General features: G+C 37.9%; 1 protein-coding gene across 2 annotated transcripts in view; it reads right to left on the minus strand.

The window, feature by feature from the left end:
* prss12 (serine protease 12) overlaps nucleotides 1–23,587 on the minus strand; it is a 153,114-nt gene that overhangs the window by 78,481 nt on the left and 51,046 nt on the right. For both annotated transcript variants that reach the window (XM_028804991.2, XM_028804990.2), the window contains exons 7-8: nucleotides 22,161–22,357; nucleotides 7,980–8,121 (exon numbers count right to left, since the gene is read on the minus strand). In XM_028804991.2, coding sequence (XP_028660824.1) covers nucleotides 7,980–8,121; nucleotides 22,161–22,357 — 339 coding nt within the window. The remainder of the gene's footprint in view (nucleotides 1–7,979; nucleotides 8,122–22,160; nucleotides 22,358–23,587) is intronic.

The following is a 23,587-nucleotide window of genomic DNA, read 5'->3' on the forward strand; positions in this document are numbered from 1 at the left end:
CCCTCATACACCTTTATCGTAAGAGTATCCCTTAACTACGATGGAGCATTCAATCAGAAGAAAATATGAAGCTGGTTTTAAATTAAAAGTCGTTAAAGTGGCAAAAGAAATTGGTAACTGTGCTGCTGAAACAAAATTCAATGAGTCTGAGAAACTGATGTGAGATTAGAGGAGGAGGAAAGAAGATGTAAAAAAAAAAAAAATGAAGTGTCGTATTTTTGAACGGGTGTATAAGTCAGGGTCTGATTTTATGATCAATTTTTTGGAGTACATACAGTATATAATATAAGAAGATTTCTGTCTGCCCAGTAGATATTGGGCATATTCAGCATTAATATTTATGATGTGTCACCTATTGGAATGTACAGTATTTTGTATTGCATGTATTAATAAAATGCACTGCATTTTTCATTCCAACAAATGGTGCATCTCAAACATAAGCACTGCTATTTAGAATCTTATACCAAATATAATATATAAAATAAATATAATAATATAAATGAGGCAACAGACACATTAATGCTATAACTTAATAAGGGAAATTTTAAATTGAAAAATAATAGTAAATAAAAAAGAATAATAGAGTACTATTATTGGAGTACTAATCTCATTCAAGTCCATTAAACATTATGTTGATTGACCTTTATTAATGTAGCAAAACAAAAGCAGGAATAAATCATGTAAATAAACAACAAATTCCAGTTACAGCTATAAAGAGGGCACACTGGCCTACCAGCATTAGGAGACATGGGGGGTCTCCTGAGATTGTTTGAGAGCAAAGATGACTGGACGATGAAAAGAAAACAAGTCAGAAATTGCAGTCAAAGACAGGCAGAAGTCATTACCAATACAGTAAAGGACTGGGCTACCAAAACTACTTCACTAAACTGAAACTAAAGTCAAAGTCAAAAAATAGTGAGTGATCTCCCCTGGACTTTCTCATATACTCAGATATGGGGATGTATATTTGAGGAGTAAACCACAAGACAATGGTTATATTTTTAAATTCTGTACATTAAAGAACCATCAACAACAAATCAAATCATATTAATAATACATTGAACAATTATTATAAAAGTAAAGTTGAATAAATTGGACTCTGCAGCTACAAGAATAAAAAAGTACCACTTACCATTACCGGAAATAGCCCAAAAGTTGATAGAAATCTACGTTTTGTACCTAATACTTGAATGCAAAATTTGGCTGAGCTAAGTGAAAGAGTACTCAAGTTGTGGTGTTTACACACACACACACACACACACACAGACACAGACATAATTCCAAAAATGATATTTTCGGACTCAGGGAGGTCTAAAACGTCGAGTTCATCAAAATCTCGAGGTCGAACTTTTGGACAATTACAATACTTTCCCAAACTTCATATACGAGAAAGTAAAAAGGAGTCAAAAACCTAGCATTAGAGCTTCCTTGGAATTGAAGTGAACCGTCTTTAAGAGTTGCACAGAACTGTAAGTTTATAATAATAATAATAATTCATTACATTTATATAGCGCTTTTCTCAGTACTCAAAGCGCTATCCACACAGGGAGGAACCGGGAAGCGAACCCACAATCTTCCACAGTCTCCTTACTGCAAAGCAGCAGCACTACCACTGCACCACCTGTGCACTATCCACTGAGGAAGGCCGAGTGGTTTAACTGACGCCATATTTATTATGTCACTTCCTGTGATGGTAAAAAATGCAGTCGAACCAATCACGTGACACTACTCAGAACATCCCGAAGCAATAAGGACAAAATGGTAAAAAAAAAAAAAAATACCATCAGCTACTTCCATCTGTGCAACTGTGTGACAGTCAACGGGCTCAAATCAGAATCGTGTTTCCTTTATCACTTTTTTATTTCTTACTGTTTTTCTATTGTTTTTTCAAATTTCCTTTGTGTTGCACTTTGTAACGGGCGCAGTGGCAATTCACACTGGTGCAAGGACGGTGATTTATTTATTTTTTCAATGGGGACCCTAGGAATGCACCCAGCCTTGGCACAACTCGCACCACTCACACCCAGAGACACGGAAACAAATGGATTAAACGATAATCCAACTGAATATATTATCACAAGAAAAAAAAAGTAGAAGGTAGAATATAACTAGACAAATAAAAACACAATCCCTCCCTTTGTACTTGATCCCAAAATTAACTCAAGCATGATAAACACCTAACAATAAACACTCACAACCAACTCCACAACACAGTCCAATATGCAGTGACAACAGATGATGTGGAAAGAAGGAGAAAAATGACGATCCAGGAAACATCTTGCTGCGGCGAGAGGTGGTGAGGTTTGGGAGCGCTCCCACCTAAGAATCACAATGATAAATCCGACTCATTACTCACACAACAGGCAGGCACAAGACAGTCCATATGTCCATAAAGGAGCGATGATCCACGATAAAGACGAAATTCCACAGGTGACGAAGGTATTGCTGACGATACAAACGGGTGAACTCGGACACAAACAAGAGACCTCTGACTTCCTTTACTGACTAGCCGGCTTCCATTTTCAAAACTCCCGCTGGCCAACCTCCAGCAGCCCCTGCACTCTCCTCAGACGTCCAATCAATGCCTGCCGGGCGTGGAAGTTCTTAAGTCATGTAGCACTTCTACCAATTTATTAGTACAGTACATGCAACAAATGCCTTGGAAAGAGTGTGTCAAGAATGATGTCTTTAAGTGAGTGTGTTCCAAGTGATAGGACTGCACTTACACTCTGTTGAATCAATTTCAATTAAATGAATCTTGTGCACTTTAGATTTAAATACTAGATGAACCGTACACAACGTTCTGTTTCAGAATATGACACACCGATTCCACGTGACTCCCACCATTCAAAGCCAAACAGCTTGTGCATATTGCTTACCTCTCCCTCCTCCCTGCTAGTGGCATCACTCATGTCAAGGGTACAGAGAACAGTGGCCTGCAACATGTTGTGTCAAGACTTCTGAACAAACTGCTCACCCAGTCCCCTGTCATTGTTGACAAATAGAAAATGACTATCACTAATCACTAACTATCGTTTTTACTGTTAAATACATTTTTTAGGATTAAGCTTAAAAATATCAGCTAAAGAAAAGCTAGGAGAAATTCATAGTTGGATGGAATCCACAGAATTCAAATTCTGGGGAATTTTCCTCGACTCTGGAGTGAGCAGTCAGGTTTCAGAATTCAAGTGATAGTCAATATGTCAAGGAATAGAAAAGGAACAGCTGTGTAACCCTCTGCCATTCTATGTCCTCGTCTTGACACACACAGAGACTCGGCATGACTGTCAGCTTCCAAAATGTACTCCCTTTTGACACAATAATGGGGTATTACTCTGTGTCACTGCGTCCCCATTTCCATGTCAATTGGCTTAGCTTATTAACAGCTTATCTGGCACATATGAAATGGTTCATATTTCGTTTTTGATCTGCCAAACAGGCTGTATGATCTAGTGGCCATGAAATTAAAACTTTAAGTTACACCCCTGGTGTGTCTGTGCCATCTTCATCAGGATCTGCAACAGTCTCAGGGCTCCAGATGAAAGAACTCGTGTCTCTTTACATTGGGCTCTCTTGTGCATCCGAGAAGCACTGGGATGGTGTCTGCCATTAAAGAAGCTACAGTTTACAATATAAAGACTAGTAAGCCTGCTGCTCCACCCTCACGTTCCAGACAATTCTTTTCAAAGAATTTCAGGAGGAAAATAGAAATCTCTCTGTTTAATATTGTACCTTCCTCAATGGCTGGCGTGAAAAGAGCATTTCGAGCTGTTGATTTTATGTTGAGACTATTTAATTTGAAAGCATGTCCATACCTATCTATCTATCTATCTATCTATCATATAGTGCCATTCACTCTATCTATCTATCTATTATATAGTGCCTTTCATATCTATCTATCATATAGTGCCTTTTCTATCTATTTATCTATTATATAGTGCCTTTCATATCTATCTATCTATCTATTATATAGTGCCTTTCATATCTATCTATCTATCATATAGTGCCTTTCATATCTATCTATCTATCTATTATATAGTGCCTTTGATATCTATCTATCTATCTATTATATAGTACCTTATCTATCTATCTATTATATAGTGCCTTATCTATCTATTATATAGTACCTTATCTATCTATCTATCTATCTATTATATAGTGCCTTATCTATCTATCTATCTATCTATTATATAGTGCCTTTCATATCTATCTATCATATAGTGCCTTTTCTATCTATTTATCTATTATATAGTGCCTTTCATATCTATCTATCTATCTATCTATCTTCTATCTATTATATAGTACCTTATCTATCTATCTATTATATAGTGCCTTATCTATCTATTATATAGTACCTTATCTATCTATCTATCTATTATATAGTGCCTTATCTATCTATCTATATATTATATAGTACCTTATCTATCTATCTATCTATCTATTATATAGTGCCTTATCTATCTATCTATTATATAGTGCCTTTCATATCTATCTATCATATAGTGCCTTTTCTATCTATTTATCTATTATATAGTGCCTTTCATATCTATCTATCTATCTATCTATCTTCTATCTATTATATAGTGCCTTTCATATCTATCTATATCATATAGTGCCTTTCATATCTATCTATCTATTATATAGTACCTTATCTATCTATCTATTATATAGTGCCTTATCTATCTATCTATTATATAGTACCTTATCTATCTATCTATCTATTATATAGTGCCTTATCTATCTATCTATCTATCTATTATATAGTACCTTATCTATCTATCTATTATATAGTGCCTTATCTATCTATCTATCTATCTATTATATAGTGCCTTATCTATCTATCTATTATATAGTACCTTATCTATCTATCTATCTACCTATTATATAGTGCCTTATCTATCTATCTATCTATCTATTATATAGTGCCTTATCTATCTATCTATTATATAGTACCTTATCTATCTATCTATCTACCTATTATATAGTACCTTATCTATCTATCTATCTATTATATAGTGCCTTATCTATCTATCTATCTATTATATAGTACCTTATCTATCTATCTATTATATAGTACCTTATCTATCTATCTATCTACCTATTATATAGTGCCTTATCTATCTATCTATCTATCTATCTATCTATCTATCTATCTATCTATCTATCTATCTATCTATCTATTGACTGACTCACTTATCAACAAAAACACCATTTCCCATTTAGTTAAAAAGCAGGATGGCAGTACATTTAGGTCAGCACTAACTGCTATGAAAGGACGGGAAATGGTGTTTTTGTTGATAAGTGAGTCAGTCAATAGATAGATAGATAGATAGATAGATAGATAGATAGATAGATAGATAGATAGATAGATAGATAGATAGATAGATAGATAGATAGATAGATAGATAGATAGGATGATACTTTATTTGTCTTCTAGGGATGTTTAGCATTACCTGATTAGAACATTAGAACAATCGAGATGAGAACAGGCCATTCAGCCCAACAAAGCTTGCCAGTCCTATTCAAGTAATTCCCCCAAAGTAACATCAAGTCAAGTTTTGAAGGTCCCCAAAGTTCTACTGTCTTACCACACTACTTGGTAGCTTATTCCATGTGTCTGTGGTTCTCTGTGTGGAGACAAATTTCTTAATGTTTATGGAAAATTTTCCCTTAAGGTAAACTGAGGGCAACTAAGCCCATCCTTTCCAGTACAGAAGCTATAAAAGCAAGGCACTCTCAGAATGAGATGAGTCACCTGCATTATGGAGCTCCTACCCTGAGAGTGGACCACTCTCCAGAACCGATAAATTCACAGCCAACAGCTAGATATTTGCTTTATTGCTAAACCGTGCGATCAAGCACTTGTTGTTTTCAGTTACTTTATTTAAACTGGGCGACCCAGCTTGAACCCCAACAGTTTCTTGTTGACTCCTGTCATTTACAGTGGCCAACAACACCATGTTCTTGCTGAACTCATATTAAAGTCACAGTCTCAATCCACTTCACTAATTCCTTTCATAATTTTAAACACTTCAATCATGTATACTCCTAATCTTCTTTTGCTTAAACTAAAAGGCTCAGCTCTTTTAATCTTTTCTCATAATTTATCCTCTGTAGTCCTGGACTCAGCCTAGTTGCTCTTCTCTTTACCTTTTCTAGTGCTGCTATGTCCTTTTTATAGCCTGGACACCAAAACTGCACCCAGTACTCCAGATGAGGCCTCACCAGTGTGTTATAAAGACTGAACAGAACCTCCTTGGACTTGTACTCCACACATCAAGGCGCTATATAACCTGACATTCTGCTAACCTACTCAATGGCTTCTGAACACTGTCTCTTGTTTATTTTTAATCTTTAATATAACAAAATGGTTAATCTTCTGCTATAGGACCTCCTCCACTCCTCCATCATTTTTTCACACCTCACTTATCCAGTTCTGGGCTCTTAGGTACAAGACCCTAGCCGAACAACATGCTGGAACTAACCCTGCACAGGGTGCCAGTTCATTACAAGGCACGCTAATGTACTCGGCACAGGATGCTGGCACCCATCTTGCCAGTATTAGGTGCAACAAAGTAGGCAGATGTCCATTAAAGCACACACATGCACTGCCCTTGATCCCTACAGTCACGCTACAGCCATCATTTAACCTAATAGGCATATCTTTTGTAGTGCGAGAGCAAAAACAAAACACATAGCAAAAATAATTCAGCACAGGAAGAACACACAAACTCCACACTGAAAGTGTTCAGGCTGGGTTTCAAACCTAAAATCTGTGCCACTGTGTCACCCAAACAATATACAGTGGAACCTCGGTTTGCGAGCATAATTCGTTCCGGAAACGTGCTCGTAGTCCAAAGCACTCGTATATCAAAGTGAATTTCCCCATAAGAAATAATGGAAACTCAGATGATTTGTTCTACAACCCAAAACTATTCATATAAAAATGATTAATACAAAATATAAAGTAAAAATACATAAAACAAATTAACTTGCACTTTACCTTTGAAAAGAATCACGGCTGGTGTGAGTGAGTTTCTAAACTCTTGTGGGATTGCACCCAACGGGACGACACGCGGAAGAGCGTCCCAAAGCAATCGCAGTCTCCCAGCGCTGTAGCAGTTCTCCGTAAAAGCGAATCCGAAAAGATCGCAGACATACTATAAGCGCCTGCCGTCAATGGGTGATACAAGGAACAAGAAACATTATAAATGTGCAGGGCCCTGCCTGACTGCTGTGTCTTGTATAAATAACTGCGCTGTTGCTGTTTCAAGCTGAATAAAGCTTGTGTTGCTAAAGTACTGAGACTCAGCTTCGTGTTTTAGGGTGCAAGACGGGGGCTCGCACGTCACAGCACACGCACGTGAGCATGCATGCATGCATACATACATACATACATACATACATACATACATACGCACGCACGCACGCACGCACACACACACACACACACACACGAGCACGTGCGTGTTCACACAGTCACAATGCTAATGCTGTAGTAAACACTATACGGTCGTACAGATGTTGACTATATGAGTGAGGCACGCCGACTCAGACGGAGAATAGGAGACGATTGCCCACAATCCCACAGTGAGAGAGAGAGAGAAGAACCATCAGCTCAGTTGTGATCACATGACGCTCAGCAGACAAAGCGTATACAGTACATACTACTCGTACTGCAAGACCTCGCTCGTTTATCAAGTGAAAATTTATTAAAAATTTTTGCTCGTCTTGCAAAACACTCGTAAACCAAGTTACTCGCAAACCGAGGTTCCACTGTATTGATAATCCCGTTGATGAATCATTTTGAAGTAAAAAACAGAGGAAATATGTAGTGCATCAGCTGCTGCTTTGGCACTCAAGGCATAGATAAATAATACAAGTATGTCTGCATCAAAGGTGTTGTCAGTACAATGTTAACAGCCACTTACTTTGGGTTGGAAGACAGATCTGTTGCTCTCACAGAAACGGTAACTTACTTGTAGCCCAGCTGCCTGCAGACAACATCTGCATCCTTGTCAGTCCATCCGTCATCACAAATTGTCCCCCACTGGCCACTGATATAAATTTCCACTCGTCCTTCTTTTGCATTTTCTCCATCCATCAATCGAACTGGCAGACCTAGAAGCAGGTACACAGAGCGTTTAGCGAAAAACTACCGTCATACTGAGTGAGCACCCTGGATTTAAAGGGGCTTCTCTGTGTAGATACAGCAGCAGAATCCTTTGAACAATTACACTAATTTAAAGCATCCATGGCCACTGAGGGAAGTGGAAAGATTACAATGAAATCACAGGTGGAGTAGCATATTATTTTTGAATACAAAGTTTTAAAATTGCTGGTTTATGGTGCAATCAAAACAGTTCATGAATGTATGGAGGAGGTTTGGGTTATAAAGTGGACGGATGAATAGAGGGCTCTGTATATACAATTGTGTTAAAAAAATAGCAGTGCGTTAAATATTTTTAATAGCTTTTATTTCTATATTTCAAATGTAGTGGAAACACTACACATTCAGTTTCAAATAAGTATTACATTTATCAAATCTGTGTTATTCTTTTACAGGAAGCAAAGAAAATGAATATTAATCTGTTCAAAAAAAAAATAGCAGGGTCGACATTTCTCTCTTCAAACTCAAATTCTCTTTAAGTTGCTGTGAATTTTTGGGGTTTGTTTCAGAAACTGCACCTTTAAGTTTTCAGTGAGGGTGAGGTGAGGTGATTGTGCTGGCCACTCCATTACCTCAGTCCTTTTAGTCAGGAGCCAAGATGTTACTCGCTTACTTGTGTGTTTGTGGGGGCAATGTCTTGTTGAAACACCCACTTCAGGGGCATTTCCTCTTCGGCATAAAGCAACATCATCTCTACAAGGATTTTGATGTATTCAAACTGATCCGTGATGCTGGTATATGATAAACAGGCCCAACATCGTAGTAAGAAAAACATCCCCATGCCCTGACTTTTGTGCCACCGTATTTCACTGTCTTCACGGTGTACTGTGGCTTGAATTCAATGCTCGTGAGTCGTCTGACGTACTGACAATGATCACTAGACCTGAAAAGAACAATTTTACTCTCACCAGTCCGCAGAATTTTACACCATTCCTCTTTGGGCAAATCAGTGTGTTTTTTGGCAAATTTTAACCGATTCTGCACTGTTTTTTCATCAGTGGTGCTTTCTGGGGGCTTCTTGCTGATAGCTTAGCTTTGATAAAACATCTTCTGACTGTAGCAGTACTTACAGGATATTTTAGATCATCTTTGATCTTTCTGGAGGTAATGACTGGCTGAATCTTTGCCATTCTGACTATTCTTCAGTCCTTTTTAACAGTAGTTGCTCGTTTTCTTCTGTATGTGTCGGGGTTTGGTTTCCATTTGGAAGCACTTGAGATCATTTCAGCTGAGTATCCTATAATTTGCTACACTTCTTTATATGTTTTCCCCTCTCTAATGTACTTTTAAATCCATTTATGCTGTTCCTCTGAACAATTTTTGGAATGGCCCATTTTACTTAGCAATTTAGAAGGAAATATATTCTATAACAATGTGTGAAACATTTGATTTAAATCATCCTTAACAAAGGACAATTAATGATACAGAATGAATGAATTCTCTAATGAAACTCCACATTGCTATTCATTTATCCAGAACAAGCAGCGGGCATGTCATGGCAGTTAGGCCTGATGTTTATCTATTACACTACTACATCTACATCTAGGTCTGCGACGGGCTTCAGGATCATCAAGGATGCCTCAGACGCCAACCATGGACTGTTTACCCTCCTCCCATTAGAGAGGCGCTACAGGAGCCATCGGTCCCGCACCAGCAGGCTCAGGAACAGTTTCTTTCAAAACACCATCACGATTCTGAACTCTCAACCCTTACCACTCAATAGCTGACATTTCTAAATGTCAATAACTTCTGACTGTACTCTGTATATTTTCACCTGCTTACATATATCTATTCTGTATATAAAATATGTCATATATCTATATTTATTCATACCATGTATCTGTACTACTGATCAGTATACACATCTATATACCGTTCCTTTTATATACTACTGTCTGTAACTTCAAATATCATATAGATATACAGTATATTCTCATTCATATGCTGCCTTATTGCACGTTACTGTTTATTGCACTTTAATGTACTATTCACACCCACTCTCTATTGCACTTTAATCTTCTATTTACACTTATTGGTTAGATGCTAAACTGCACTTCATTGTACATATACAATAACAATAAAGTTGAATCTAATATAACCTTAATCTCTTAATCTAATCCTAAACCAACCCTAACCCTACTCTAATCTAATTTAACATAATCATAATCATACCCTAACTAACCCCTAACCCTAATCTAATTTAATCTAATCTAATCTAACCGTATTCATAATCTAAAATTAGATTCCCCTGCCCTTTCCCTTGCCTCTAATCATAACCCCACTGTTCACTTTAGCTATTCATTACTCCTTTGCCTAATCTTAAATGCCTTTGTTTTCCAACCCTAATCTTAATATCTCTTGTTTAGAATAGATTCCCCTGCCCCTTCCCCAAACCCTAATCTTAACCCCACTGTTGACCTTGCTGTTTCTCTACCCCTTGCCTAATGTTAAATTTCTTTCTTTTCTAACCCTACTCTTAAACATCTTAATTAGATTAGATCCCCCTATCCTTCCCACAACCCTAATCTTAAAAACCCGCTGTTTCCTATGTTCTTTTCTTACACCCCCATGCCTCACGTTAAGCTCCTTTCCTTTTCTTATCCTGCCTTTAATTTGTCCCATAACCCTAATTTTTAAAAACAATTTTGGACTTTAGGAATAAATCCCCTGGTTTTATGGTATTTTTATAGCATTTAATAGGATTTTATTTCTTTTTGCTCTTTAATAATTTTAGTGCCTTTAACAATTCTTTATTACCTCAATTTTAAGGTCCTTTTAGTGTCTATTTTTAGTAGTATTTTAATTGATTTTTTAATTCCAATTTTAACCACTTTTTAATCTGACCGAACCCGCCATTTTAAATTGGATTTTTTGGTGGGAAATAGTGGGAATTTTTAGATATTATTATAGACTACATTTTAGAAAATGTTAGGACATATTTTATGGGGTTTTAAAGTATTTTATACACTGTTAAAATATTTTATACATGATGGTGAAAGGGTATATATTTTTAAATAAAAAAATTATTTATGAGGTCAGTGTGCCAAGGTGTGCCTTCGGATTTATATCCCCTACTCTAATCCTAACCTAACCTAATCTAATCTAAGGCTAATCTAATATAATATAATATAATAATATAATATAATATCCATCCATCCATTTTCCAACCCGCTGAATCCGAACACAGGGTCACGGGGGTCTGCTGGAGCCAATCCCAGCCAACACAGGGCACAAGGCAGAAAACAATCCTGGGCAGGGTGCCAACCCACCGCAGGACACACACAAACACACCCACACACCAAGCACACACTAGGGCCAATTTAGAATCGCCAATCCACCTAACCTGCATGTCTTTGGACTGTGGGAGGAAACCGGAGCGCCCGGAGGAAACCCACGCAGACACGGGGAGAACATGCAAACTCCACGCAGGGAGGACCCGGGAATCGAACCCAGGTCCCCAGATCTCCCAACCGCGAGGCAGCAGCGCTACCCACTGCACCACCGTGCCGCCTATAATATAATATAATATAATATAATATAATATAATCACCCTAACCTAATCTAACCTAACCTTAATACAGCCATCAGAAAATACAGCAAAATGAACAGAAACCCGTCTAAGATGGTGCTGCAGTGAAGTCATAGACAATGGAGGAAACAGCACAAGTCAATTCCCAATAAGCCATAAGGTAGAGTTATTACAATACAGACTGCCAGACAGACAGGGTAGCCACTCCCGGGGGGAAAGGTCTACAAATACCCTAAAACACAAATCTTTAGAATATGGAAGGAAAGCAGTGGCACTCTGAAGAAAAACATACAGACGTGAAAAGAATATGTGAACTCCACAGAGACGACGATTGGGTGTGCGAGGCAGAACCATGTGCCAGTCTAATAGGCCTAACACTGTAAGTATCATCCACTGGTTTAGGATTTCCTGGTTTGCACTCTTCTCTGGTTAGACTTCATTTCTGATTTAGCATTCTTCTTGATCATTTTTATTTTGCTTTGTTTAGTTTCTGATTGTTGCCCATCCAGGAGTTACATTTCTGCCATTCCCATCAGGCACCTTACTCATCTCCTGGTCATGTCTGCTAACCTACGGGAACCGTCCTCACTGTTAAATCCTAAACACAAAGAACAGACCTGAACTGAAATGTTTAGAAAATTGGGACATTTTTGGTTATTTTCATTTTTCAAAATTTTGGATTGTACTTTAATTCTTGTTTTGGTTTGTCTCTTTGTCTGTTTATCCTATAATTCTGAAACACAGCATCTAAGGAAGGGTCTATCTTGCATCATTACTAATGATTTTTGAACAAAGCTTGTGCTTCTTGAAAACTTGTGGGGGTATCTTATGGATTTGATCACAAAAATCACCTTCAAATTTTTCTATCATGTGCAATTTTATTGAAATCACCAATTTTTGTGATGTACTCTTATTTTACATATATACATATATAATACAACGTTTACAACTGGAGAATCTGTGGTGATCTGAAAGTATTAGGAATACACCTCCAGCACATGGACAGACATGCTGTAGACTCTCATTACATTTAAAAGAACTGGTCACCCCATAAGCAGAAATGTGGGGCACATAAATCACTTGTTGAGCCAACAAAGATACAACGATGAGTCAAAAATTATCCACACTCTGGTTATATTAAAACAGGGGTGTCCAACTCCGGTCCTGCAGGTTTCATTCTAACCATCTTCTTAATTAGGGAGCCGTTCTTGCTGCTGATTAACTTGTTCTGCCTTGGTTTTAATTGATGTGACTCAGACCCCTCAGTTCAGGGGTTCCCAACTCCCATCCTGGAGGGCTGCAGTGGCTGCAGGTTTTCATTCTAACCCTTTTCTTAATTACTGACCAGTTTTTGCTGCTAATTAACTTCTTTTCCTTTCATTTTAATTGACTTGTTTTTTAGATAGATAGATAGATAGATAGATAGATAGATAGATAGATAGATAGATAGATAGATAGATAGATAGATAGATAGATAGATAGATAGATAGATAGATAGATAGATAGATAGATAGATAGATAGATACTTTAAGATTTGTTCCTCAGAATGGCTTCATTTCAATGGCACCCAGACAGAAATGAAATGTGAAGTGAGTGAGCCAACAGAAAGACAACTAAGTCAGGGCCTCAAACTCCAACCAATTTCACTCCAAGCAGTTGCTTCATTAGGCTCTGATTCTTGTTGTTAATTAAACCCGTTCTTTAATGCCAGGGCTTGTTGCTGCTCTCATTGTACAATAGCAGACATTTCTGAAATTGTTGCTTTTCTCTTTTCTAAGAGCACTGTTCAAATAATTTGGGACCTGAGCAGATCAACATTCCTGAGACCTTCATCTTTCTTTATTTTCAGATATTGTATACAATACAATACAATACAATTTATTTTTGTGTAGTTCAAAATCACACAAGAAGTGCCGCAATGGGCTTTAACAGGCCCTGCCTCTTGACAGCCCCCCAGCCTTGACTCTCTATAAAGACAAGGAAAAACTCCCAAAAAACCCTTGTAGGGAAAAAATGGAAGAAACCTTGGAATGACAGTTCAAAGAGAGACCCTTTCCAGGTAGGTTGGGCATGCAACAGGGTGTTTAAAAAAAGGGGGTCAATACAATACACAGAACAGAACACAAGTCATCCTTAATCTACTCTCTATATATACAATCCTAAGCCTAAAAGTGATTTTGTGCAACAATTTTATGTAACATTTTTATGTCACTTTTTTTGTCACACTCTAAATTGGGCTTATTTTAAAACCTACATATATATGTTTGGAATCATTCTTTTCAGAATTTACTGAACTTTAATGTGATGTTGTTAGATTTTCAGATTCTTATTCCATTTTTAAATTATAAACTAAAAAATATGAAGAACTCACATTCTGCGAGACGAGACTTTGTGCCAAGAGATGTAACTATGCCCAGGGCCAGAAGTAAAAGACAAAGAGTAGGACAGCTGCTGTACAGGCTTTTAAATGTTTGAAGCGCCATGTGAGAGGCAGATCACGTGGAGCAGCAGCAGCAGCAGTTGATCGAGCAAAGAGGAGGTAAAAAAAACTGTATTTGTTTCCCCTTGTGTCACCGTTTAAGAGGGGGTCTCCATGGGGTGCGTTCAGCCTCCCTCTTTACAATGCGAGCAGCAGAGACTCGAAGTGGCTGGTGTGTAGCGCAGGCTGGGGTGGGTTGGCGAGCAGGGGGGAACCCCCTAGTACAAAATAATGGTGTAATAGAAATATTACAAGTACGGAGCAGAATTTAATAGTAGATGATATCACATAATAGGATTTGGATTTGTTCAGAGTCCTGGAGACCTCGGCCATCAAGCTGCCTCCCCCTATTGGCCATTCCACAGCTGAGTCAACCAATCCAATAAAAGGACCCCTCTATCCAACGATCAGAGATGACTTTACCTTAGGCAGGCAAAACAACTTGGCAGGTGGGCAGTGGCACCAAGTGCCACATTAGAGTACCGAGATGAGAAGTATGTGTACGATGGACACAGTTTGCTGGTCATGTTTTGTATCTCGTTTATGTTTGGCAGCTAATTAAGGAAAAGGTAACAAGGGGTCTGAGTCTTCAAGAGCAAGTCAACTAAAATGAATTCAAAAGAAGTTAATTAGCAGCAAAAACAGGTCACTAATGGAAGGTTTTTAGAATGAAAACCTGCAGCCACTGTGGTCCCCCAGGGGATCCCTGCACTAGAGTACCCTGGGAAAATATCCCTGATGAAATAAAGACTAATAAGATCAAGCAAGAATGATGAGCTACTGTACCCACCATCCCATTTGTTACAAACTGAACAAAAACAGGGTGGCTAGAACAAGTAACGCCCATCTGTTTTCTTAAGGTCTACATGTGGCCATTTAAGAGAGAAGCGGTATTGGCAAGGGGCAATTATTTTGAACAGTTGATGAACTGACACCATGTTCCCATCGTGCTTTGGGTATGATTTTCAAATTAGGAAATAGCCTCACTTAAAAGAAACGCTGTCCTCTTTGTCAGGCTGCTGGAGAGTCAGACTTCTCGGGTTACAGTACTGCGGGCGCGTGCCACTTCTAATTAGTCACTGGATGAAGTAAAAGCTCTCATTAAATTGTCATTTTCCTTTGATGAAAAAGTCAACAGGCCAGAAATAACAACACACAGGAATTGGCGAGGACTTATAGAACAACATGTGCAAAGTAGCTGGCTGTTTTAAAAAACTCACAACATCTGGGATTACTTGACGGTGTGAGCTCTGGGCACTGCAAAGAGAGGCAGACCCTCTAAATTTCCTAGACACTCGATCCAGCAAGGAGGCATTTACCAAAATGTAAAACCTACATGGCACAAGGCCTTTGAATTAGGGCGACAGATACGGTGGGCCTTGTTCAAACGTACTTTCTGTGCTCGTGGTAGGAGGCTAAAGGCCTTCAAAAGCCTTAAGGTTCACAGTTTAATTGTGTGAACGTATTCATCTTTAATTTATTTGTTCTTTCTTTTTGATAATGGCACATGAGCCTAGCAGAAGGGGCACATGTCATTTTTTAATCTGTGCACTTTCATGTTGTTTTTGCTCAGTGAAATATAATTTGATTTGCGATGGGCTGGCTATGGCACTAGAATGCAAAGAGGCCAGACATAACACATTTCTCACATTCCTGAATAAGCCCTCCTTATCTGCGACTTCACATATTGAGGCACTGGGTAAGCACATCAAACCAGACAGCATATAATCGGAATTAAACGTCCTGTTTATCTCTCTGACAAGAGGACCCAACTGTTTATCCTCTGCTCCATTTCATTGTTGTTTTTTTTTCCCCGCTTGACAAGCTTTTTTACTTATGTATAAAACATATTGTTTAAATCAAACGAAAGTTCAAGTGAGGGAATGGCAATTACACAAGCTCCCAAAATTCTAGAACAAAATGTAGTTTTATATATAAAAAACAGGAAAGATATAAAGTGGTGTTATATCGAGAGTGCGCTTCTTTACGATTCTACCGATTAGCATAACTGACCTTTGCTTATTCATCACTGTGTCCTAATAAAAGACAAAGGCTTTCTCGTTATTTATTAAAACCATCACAGAGCGTCCCGACATCCATGGAAAGAAGGCTGCGACATTCTTGCATTTACAATGAAATTTGTGAGGAATTAATTGTGCCAGTCAGACAGACTGAAATTCTACAGGAAGTACAAGGACTGGACAGCAGAAGACGGGTATAAAGTGATCTTTTCAGATGAATCCTCCTCCTGACTGTTTGGGGCATCCGGAAAATCGATTGTCCGGAGAATGATAAGGTGAACGCTACCATGAGTCCCTGTGTCACTGTGCCAGCACTGAAGCATCCTGAGACAATCCAGGTGTGGAGTTGCTTCTCATCCAATGAGGGGGCCCACTCACAATTCTGACCAAGAACACTGCCATCAATAAAGAATGATATCACAATGTCCTCCAAGAGCAACGTCTCCCAACGATCCAGGCGCAATTTAGTGATGATCTGTGATTTTCCCAGCATGATAGAGCGCCATGTCACAAGGCTAAAATGATAACGAAATGGATCGGAGATCATAACATTGAAAGTGTGGACCTGTGGTAGGAAACTCCCCAGATCTTAATCCCATTGAGAACCGGTGGTCAGTTCTCAAAAAGTGGGTGGACAAGCAGAAGCCCACAAATTGTGATCAACTCCAAGCACTAAAAAGGCAAGAATGGATCACCATCAGTCAGGATTTGGCCCAGAAGCTGATAATCCAGCGTGCCAGAGTGAATTACAGAAGTAATGAAAAAGAAGGGTCAACACTGGAAATATTTGATGTATTTGCCAATAAAAGCCTTTGAAATTTTTGAAATGTTTATAATTGTTTTTCAGTATACCATAGAAATATAAATAATCTGAAAATGCTGAAGCAGCAAGTTTGTAAAACACAACATTTGTGTCACTTACAAAACTTTTGGCCACTACTATATAGACAACGTCTGACACAGATGAGGACGCGTTCAAGACCAGGCTGTGTCCTGGTGGAGAAAAACACACGTGTGCTGTGGGAGTGCAGCTGGACACAAGAAGTGTGGACAATTGATGAAAGATCAGTCATAATTAATAAGAGATTGAGTCAGTTTGAAAAGGAGAGGGTCTGGCTGGAAATGGCAGAAGTCTAAGGGAGGCCTTTTTGATAGGGTTTGTTATCAGCCTGGCAAAGAATTACAGATGGGGTTGCAGGTGTATCCTGATAAGGAGGTTTGTGACCAGAGATGTGTATTGGGAAAAAAGATTTTGGATAAAAGAGCTCAAAAGAAAAATAAAGGGGGATATTGAGAAGTGGGGCTTTGTAGATGCTAAGGAGAAATGGAAGGGCTTGTGGATATTGGGGAATGGGAAATGGGGCTCTAATGGGAGGTGAGTTTAAACCAAAACATATGTGAGTACTATGGATGTTTGGTCCAATGTTTTGGAGGGATGAGGGTTTTGGCTTAGAGATGGAAATGGAAAATGACTGTGTTTGTTATATGGTAAAACGGTATTGTTGTGGATTGTATTTTGTAATGTGTAAATAAAGACTTATTTGTACAAAAAAAGCAGTCTAAAGCATTATACATGTTATGATAAAAGACTCCCACCTTTTAGGCTTGTGAATCTTTGAGCTGGACTTCACAGGGAAGATAAAATGTGACGAAAGGGAAGTCTGAAATGGCATTAGCCAATGTTAACCTCAGATCCTCATGGTGAGCTGAGCTGACAGCAGAGTGATGACGGCTTCCCTGTTCACCACTTACACAGGATTATCCAGACTGCTGGGGTTATGAAGTGCTGAGGCAGTGCCGTCACTTGATAGTGATGCCTTACAGCACTAAGCCATCTGACCTGTCACGTGCTCTTTGGGTCTGCTAGGACCTCAGTCTGTTGTGATTATGCATTGTGCATTCAAAGCTCACACTTCCACCATCTGTCTTTTTACAGAAGCTCTGTATTTCCCACTAATGTGTTTCTATAAAAAGCCAAATTTCCCCATGGGGACAAATAAAGATCTATCTGTCTATCTATCTATCTATTGACTGATTCACTTATCAACAAAAACACCATTTCCCATTTAGTTAAAAAGCAGGATGGCAGTACATTTAGGTCAGCACTAACTGCTATAAAAAGGACATTTCTATATGTTAATATTTAAGGGTAAAACCACCCAGAATAGAAAAACTACATACCCCAAAATTGATTATGAAAATTATGGAAATGAAGACTACAGCAGAAGCGCCTGACAAGCCACACGAACAGCACCACAAACCTATCTATCTATCTATTATATAGTGCATTATCTATCTATCTATCTATATACAGTGGTGTGAAAAACTATTTGCCCCCTTCCTGATTTCTTATTCTTTTGCATGTTTGTCACACAAAATGTTTCTGATCATCAAGCACATTTAACCATTAGTCAAATATAACACAAGTAAACACAAAATGCAGTTTGTAAATGGTGGTTTTTATTATTTAGGGAGAAAAAAAAATCCAAACCTACATGGCCCTGTGTGAAAAAGTAATTGCCCCCTGAACCTAATAACTGGTTGGGCCACCCTTAGCAGCAATAACTGCAATCAAGCGTTTGCGATAACTTGCAATGAGTCTTTTACAGCGCTCTGGAGGAATTTTGGCCCACTCATCTTTGCAAAATTGTTGTAATTCAGCTTTATTTGAGGGTTTTCTAGCATGAACCGCCTTTTTAAGGTCATGCCATAGCATCTCAATTGAATTCAGGTCAGGACTTTGACTAGGCCACTCCAAAGTCTTCATTTTGTTTTTCTTCAGCCATTCAAAGGTGGATTTGCTGGTGTGTTTTGGGTCATTGTCCTGTTGCAGCACCCAAGATCGCTTCAGCTTGAGTTGACGAACAGATGGCCGGACATTCTCCTTCAGGATTTTTTGGTAGACAGTAGAATTCATGGTTCCATCTATCACAGCAAGCCTTCCAGGTCCTTTAGCAGCAAAACAACCCCAGACCATCACACTACCACCACCATATTTTACTGTTGGTATGATGTTCTTTTTCTGAAATGCTGTGTTCCTTTTACGCCAGATGTAACGGGACATTTGCCTTCCAAAAAGTTCAACTTTTGACTCATCAGTCCACAAGGTATTTTCCCAAAAGTCTTGGCAATCATTGAGATGTTTCTTAGCAAAATTGAGACGAGCCCTAATGTTCTTTTTGCTTAACAGTGGTTTGCGTCTTGGAAATCTGCCATGCAGGCCGTTTTTGCCCAGTCTCTTTCTTATGGTGGAGTCGTGAACACTGACCTTAATTGAGGCAAGTGAGGCCTGCAGTTCTTTAGACGTTGTCCTGGGGTCTTTTGTGACCTCTCGGATGAGTTGTCTCTGCGCTCTTGGGGTAATTTTGGTCGGCCGGCCACTCCTGGGAAGGTTCACCACTGTTCCATGTTTTTGTCATTTGTGGATAATGGCTCTCACTGTGGTTCGCTGGAGTCCCAAAGCTTTAGAAATGGCTTTATAACCTTTACCAGACTGATAGATCTCAATTACTTCTGTTCTCATTTGTTCCTGAATTTCTTTGGATCTTGGCATGATGTCTAGCTTTTGAGGTGCTTTTGGTCTACTTCTCTGTGTCAGGCAGCTCCTATTTAAGTGATTTCTTGATTGAAACAGGTGTGGAAGTAATCAGGCCTGGGGGTGGCTACGGAAATTGAACTCAGGTGTGATACACCACAGTTAGGTTATTTTTTAACAAGGGGGCAATTACTTTTTCACACAGGGCCATGTAGGTTTGGATTTTTTTTCTCCCTAAATAATAAACACCATCATTTAAAAACTGCATTTTGTGTTTACTTGTGTTATATTTGACTAATGGTTAAATGTGTTTGATGATCAGAAACATTTTGTGTGACAAACATGCAAAAGAATAAGAAATCAGGAAGGGGGCAAATAGTTTTTCACACCACTGTATCTATTATATAGTACCTTTCATATCTATCTATCTATGATATAGTACCTTAACTATCTATCTATTTATTATATAGTGCCTTATCTATCTATCTATCTATCTATCTATGATATAGTACCTTAACTATCTATCTATCTATTTATTATATAGTGCCTTATCTATCTATCTATGATATAGTACCTTAACTATCTATTTATTATATAGTGCCTTATCTATCTATCTATGATATAGTACCTTAACTATCTATTTATTATATAGTGCCTTATCTATCTATCTATGATATAGTACCTTCCACTGACAGACTGAGGAGATCGTTCCTCCCCCAAACTATGCGACTCTTCAATTCCACCCGGGGGGGTAAACGTTAACATTTAACATTATACAAAGTTATTGTCTGTTTTTACCTGCATTATTATCAATCTTTAATTTAATATTGTTTTTTTGTATCAGTAAGGTGCTGCTGGAGTAAGTGAATTTCCCATTGGGATTAATAAAGTATCTATCTATCTATCTATCTTATCTATCTATTTATTATATAGTGCCTTATCTATCTATCTTTGATATAGTACCTTAACTATCTATCTATTTATTATATAGTGCCTTATCTATCTGTCTATCTATGATATACTACCTTAACTATCTATCTGTCTATTTATTATATAGTGCCTTATCTATCTATCTATCTATGATATAGTACCTTAACTATCTATCTGTCTATTTATTATATAGTGCCTTATCTATCTATCTTTGATATAGTACCTTAACTATCTATCTATTTATTATATAGTGCCTTATCTATCTGTCTATCTATGATATACTACCTTAACTATCTATCTATCTATCTATTATATAGTGCCTTATCTATCTATCTATTATATAGTGCCTTATTTATCTATCTATTATATAGTGCCTTATCTATCTATCTATCTATCTATCTTATCTATCTATTTATTATATAGTGCCTTATCTATCTATCTTTGATATAGTACCTTAACTATCTATCTATTTATTATATAGTGCCTTATCTATCTGTCTATCTATGATATACTACCTTAACTATCTATCTGTCTATTTATTATATAGTGCCTTATCTATCTATCTATCTATGATATAGTACCTTAACTATCTATCTATCTATTTATTATATACTGTAGTACCTTGACTATCTATCTATCTATTTATTATATAGTGCCTTATCTATCTATTTATTATATAGTACCTTATCTATCTATCTATCTATCTATTATATAGTGCCTTATTTATCTATCTATTATATAGTGCCTTATTTATCTATCTATTATATAGTACCTTATCTATCTATCTATTATATAGTACCTTATCTATCTATCTATTATATAGTGCCTTATCTATCTATCTATCTATCTATCTATCTATCTATCTATCTATCTATCTATCTATCTATCTATCTAACCATACATTTAATTACATTAAAGTTTATCTGTTATACATCTACCTAACCAAAAGTGCTCATTACAGAACCAGGATTCTGGACTGTCCGATTATCTGCGGTTTTAATAATTAAACCACGAGCTGCTATTTACAACACAAACACCCCAGAAAAGGGTATACAGGCTACAAGCATTCTTTAGGTTTGATATCACATCTAAGTACACAACTTGTGCCCTCAGACTTTGCACTAATGCCACATGCCACATACTTGATTACCATTCTGTTAAGCTCTCTGGATTTTAGAATATAAAAATAATCCAAAAAATGAGAAAACGTCAAACATGGCACAACAGAGGAACTCATGTTTAGTATTTCTGCAGCAGACATGGAGGACAGGGAGCTACAGTATCTTAGACTAACAGTCAACCAGTGGATGCAGAGAAAGAAGTACTGATTGGGTGAGCATTTTTCAATTTATTTTTGTGTTTATTTTTATATTTATTTCTTTGTAGTTCATCTTCATTCCAGAGTTTTCCTGAACATTTCCCACTATGGTCAACTTTTTTTTATATTTTGATTTTGTAAAGTGGCTCCCGGTGATATTTTGAACAAGCATACTCACTGAATGGGACACCATTGGCGTCGTGTTCTGAACTGCAGGCAACAGCGACATCTTCTTGGTGGGTGCAGGTGTATTTCTGCCACTTCCTCCTACTGCACTGCAACAAAGACTTTTCCTGCCCTGAGCAAGTTACTTCTTCCAAATGGATAGGCCCTCTCCCAGGACCAAAGTGGCGTTGCCGAACACTTTCTGGGTTCCTTAAAACAGAATTAAGCCTGGTCAATAAACATTACTGGACTTGTGAAGAGTAAGATGGCACAATGACATCCATGATGTGAGATACAGCCACACTTTATTCTGAGTGTGAGTATTGCTTTGCTAAATAACAACTGGCAAACAACTGGCTTTCTGACAACCCCTGTGACATCTTTCATGTTCATGTCCATGGAGTACTTAAGTTCTGAGGCATCCTCTAAACAAATATGGTGTACCACATCCCAGCGGCTGTTCATCCACACTGCCATTTTGAGGGTTGCTCAAGTTACCAGTGGGGATTCCACTTTCAAAGTACACAGCCTGCTGAGCTCATCTCCTCTTTTGAGTAAGCCTGGTAACCAGAGTGCTAATATGGGGATCTGGGGGTCCGATGATAGTTTCTGGGATCATCTTAATAAACCAAGTGAAAACTGGAAAATCAGAATAGTGCTAGGAGGATTTCCCATGAAAAAATAATAAATATGTGGTATATGTTATAAATTACTCAACATCCATTGCTGAGTTTCAGGGTGCCAAGAGATCTTCACAGGTAGGGCTAGAAAGACATGATTAGTGTGCGGCAGCAGGCTAGATGGGCCAAAATAATCAAGTGGCAGCAAACCATTGGCAAGGAAGGAGACCACATCCTTTACATCTGTGATTCATTAAGCAAATAGTACTAGGGTGTTGTACCATGTTAGCCAATATGGATATAGTAAGAAGTCATGTAAAATGACACATTTTATTGGCTAACTGAACAGATTACAATATGCAAGCTTTTGAGGCAACTCAGACCCCATCTTCAGGCCTGAAGAAGGGGCCTGAGCTGCCTCAAAAGATTGCATATTGTTAAGAAAATAGCAAAGAGATTTCTAAATAAGGATCGGGAGATGAAACGCAAGTCAGAAACTGAGTGAAGTTCGTAACTAAAAAGTCAGTCCTATATTTTGCCAAAGCCTAAATTAGAAACCAGAAAGTAGAACTACGAGAGTAATGCCAGACATCTGTAAACCTGACAATAAGATCAGAAATCAGGAGTGGTCTCCCCTAGATTTTTTCCTATACTAAGATATGGGGATGGAAATTTGAGGAGTAAACTACAAGACAATGATTATATTTTTATATTATGTACATTAAAGAACCATCAACAACAAATCAAATCAAATCAATAATATATTGAACAATTATTATAAAAGTAAAGCTGAATAAATCGAACTCTGCAGCTGCATGAA

This window comes from Erpetoichthys calabaricus, chromosome 7 (genome assembly GCF_900747795.2).
Source record: "Erpetoichthys calabaricus chromosome 7, fErpCal1.3, whole genome shotgun sequence".
In the NCBI taxonomy this organism is placed as follows: Eukaryota; Metazoa; Chordata; class Cladistia; order Polypteriformes; family Polypteridae; genus Erpetoichthys; species Erpetoichthys calabaricus.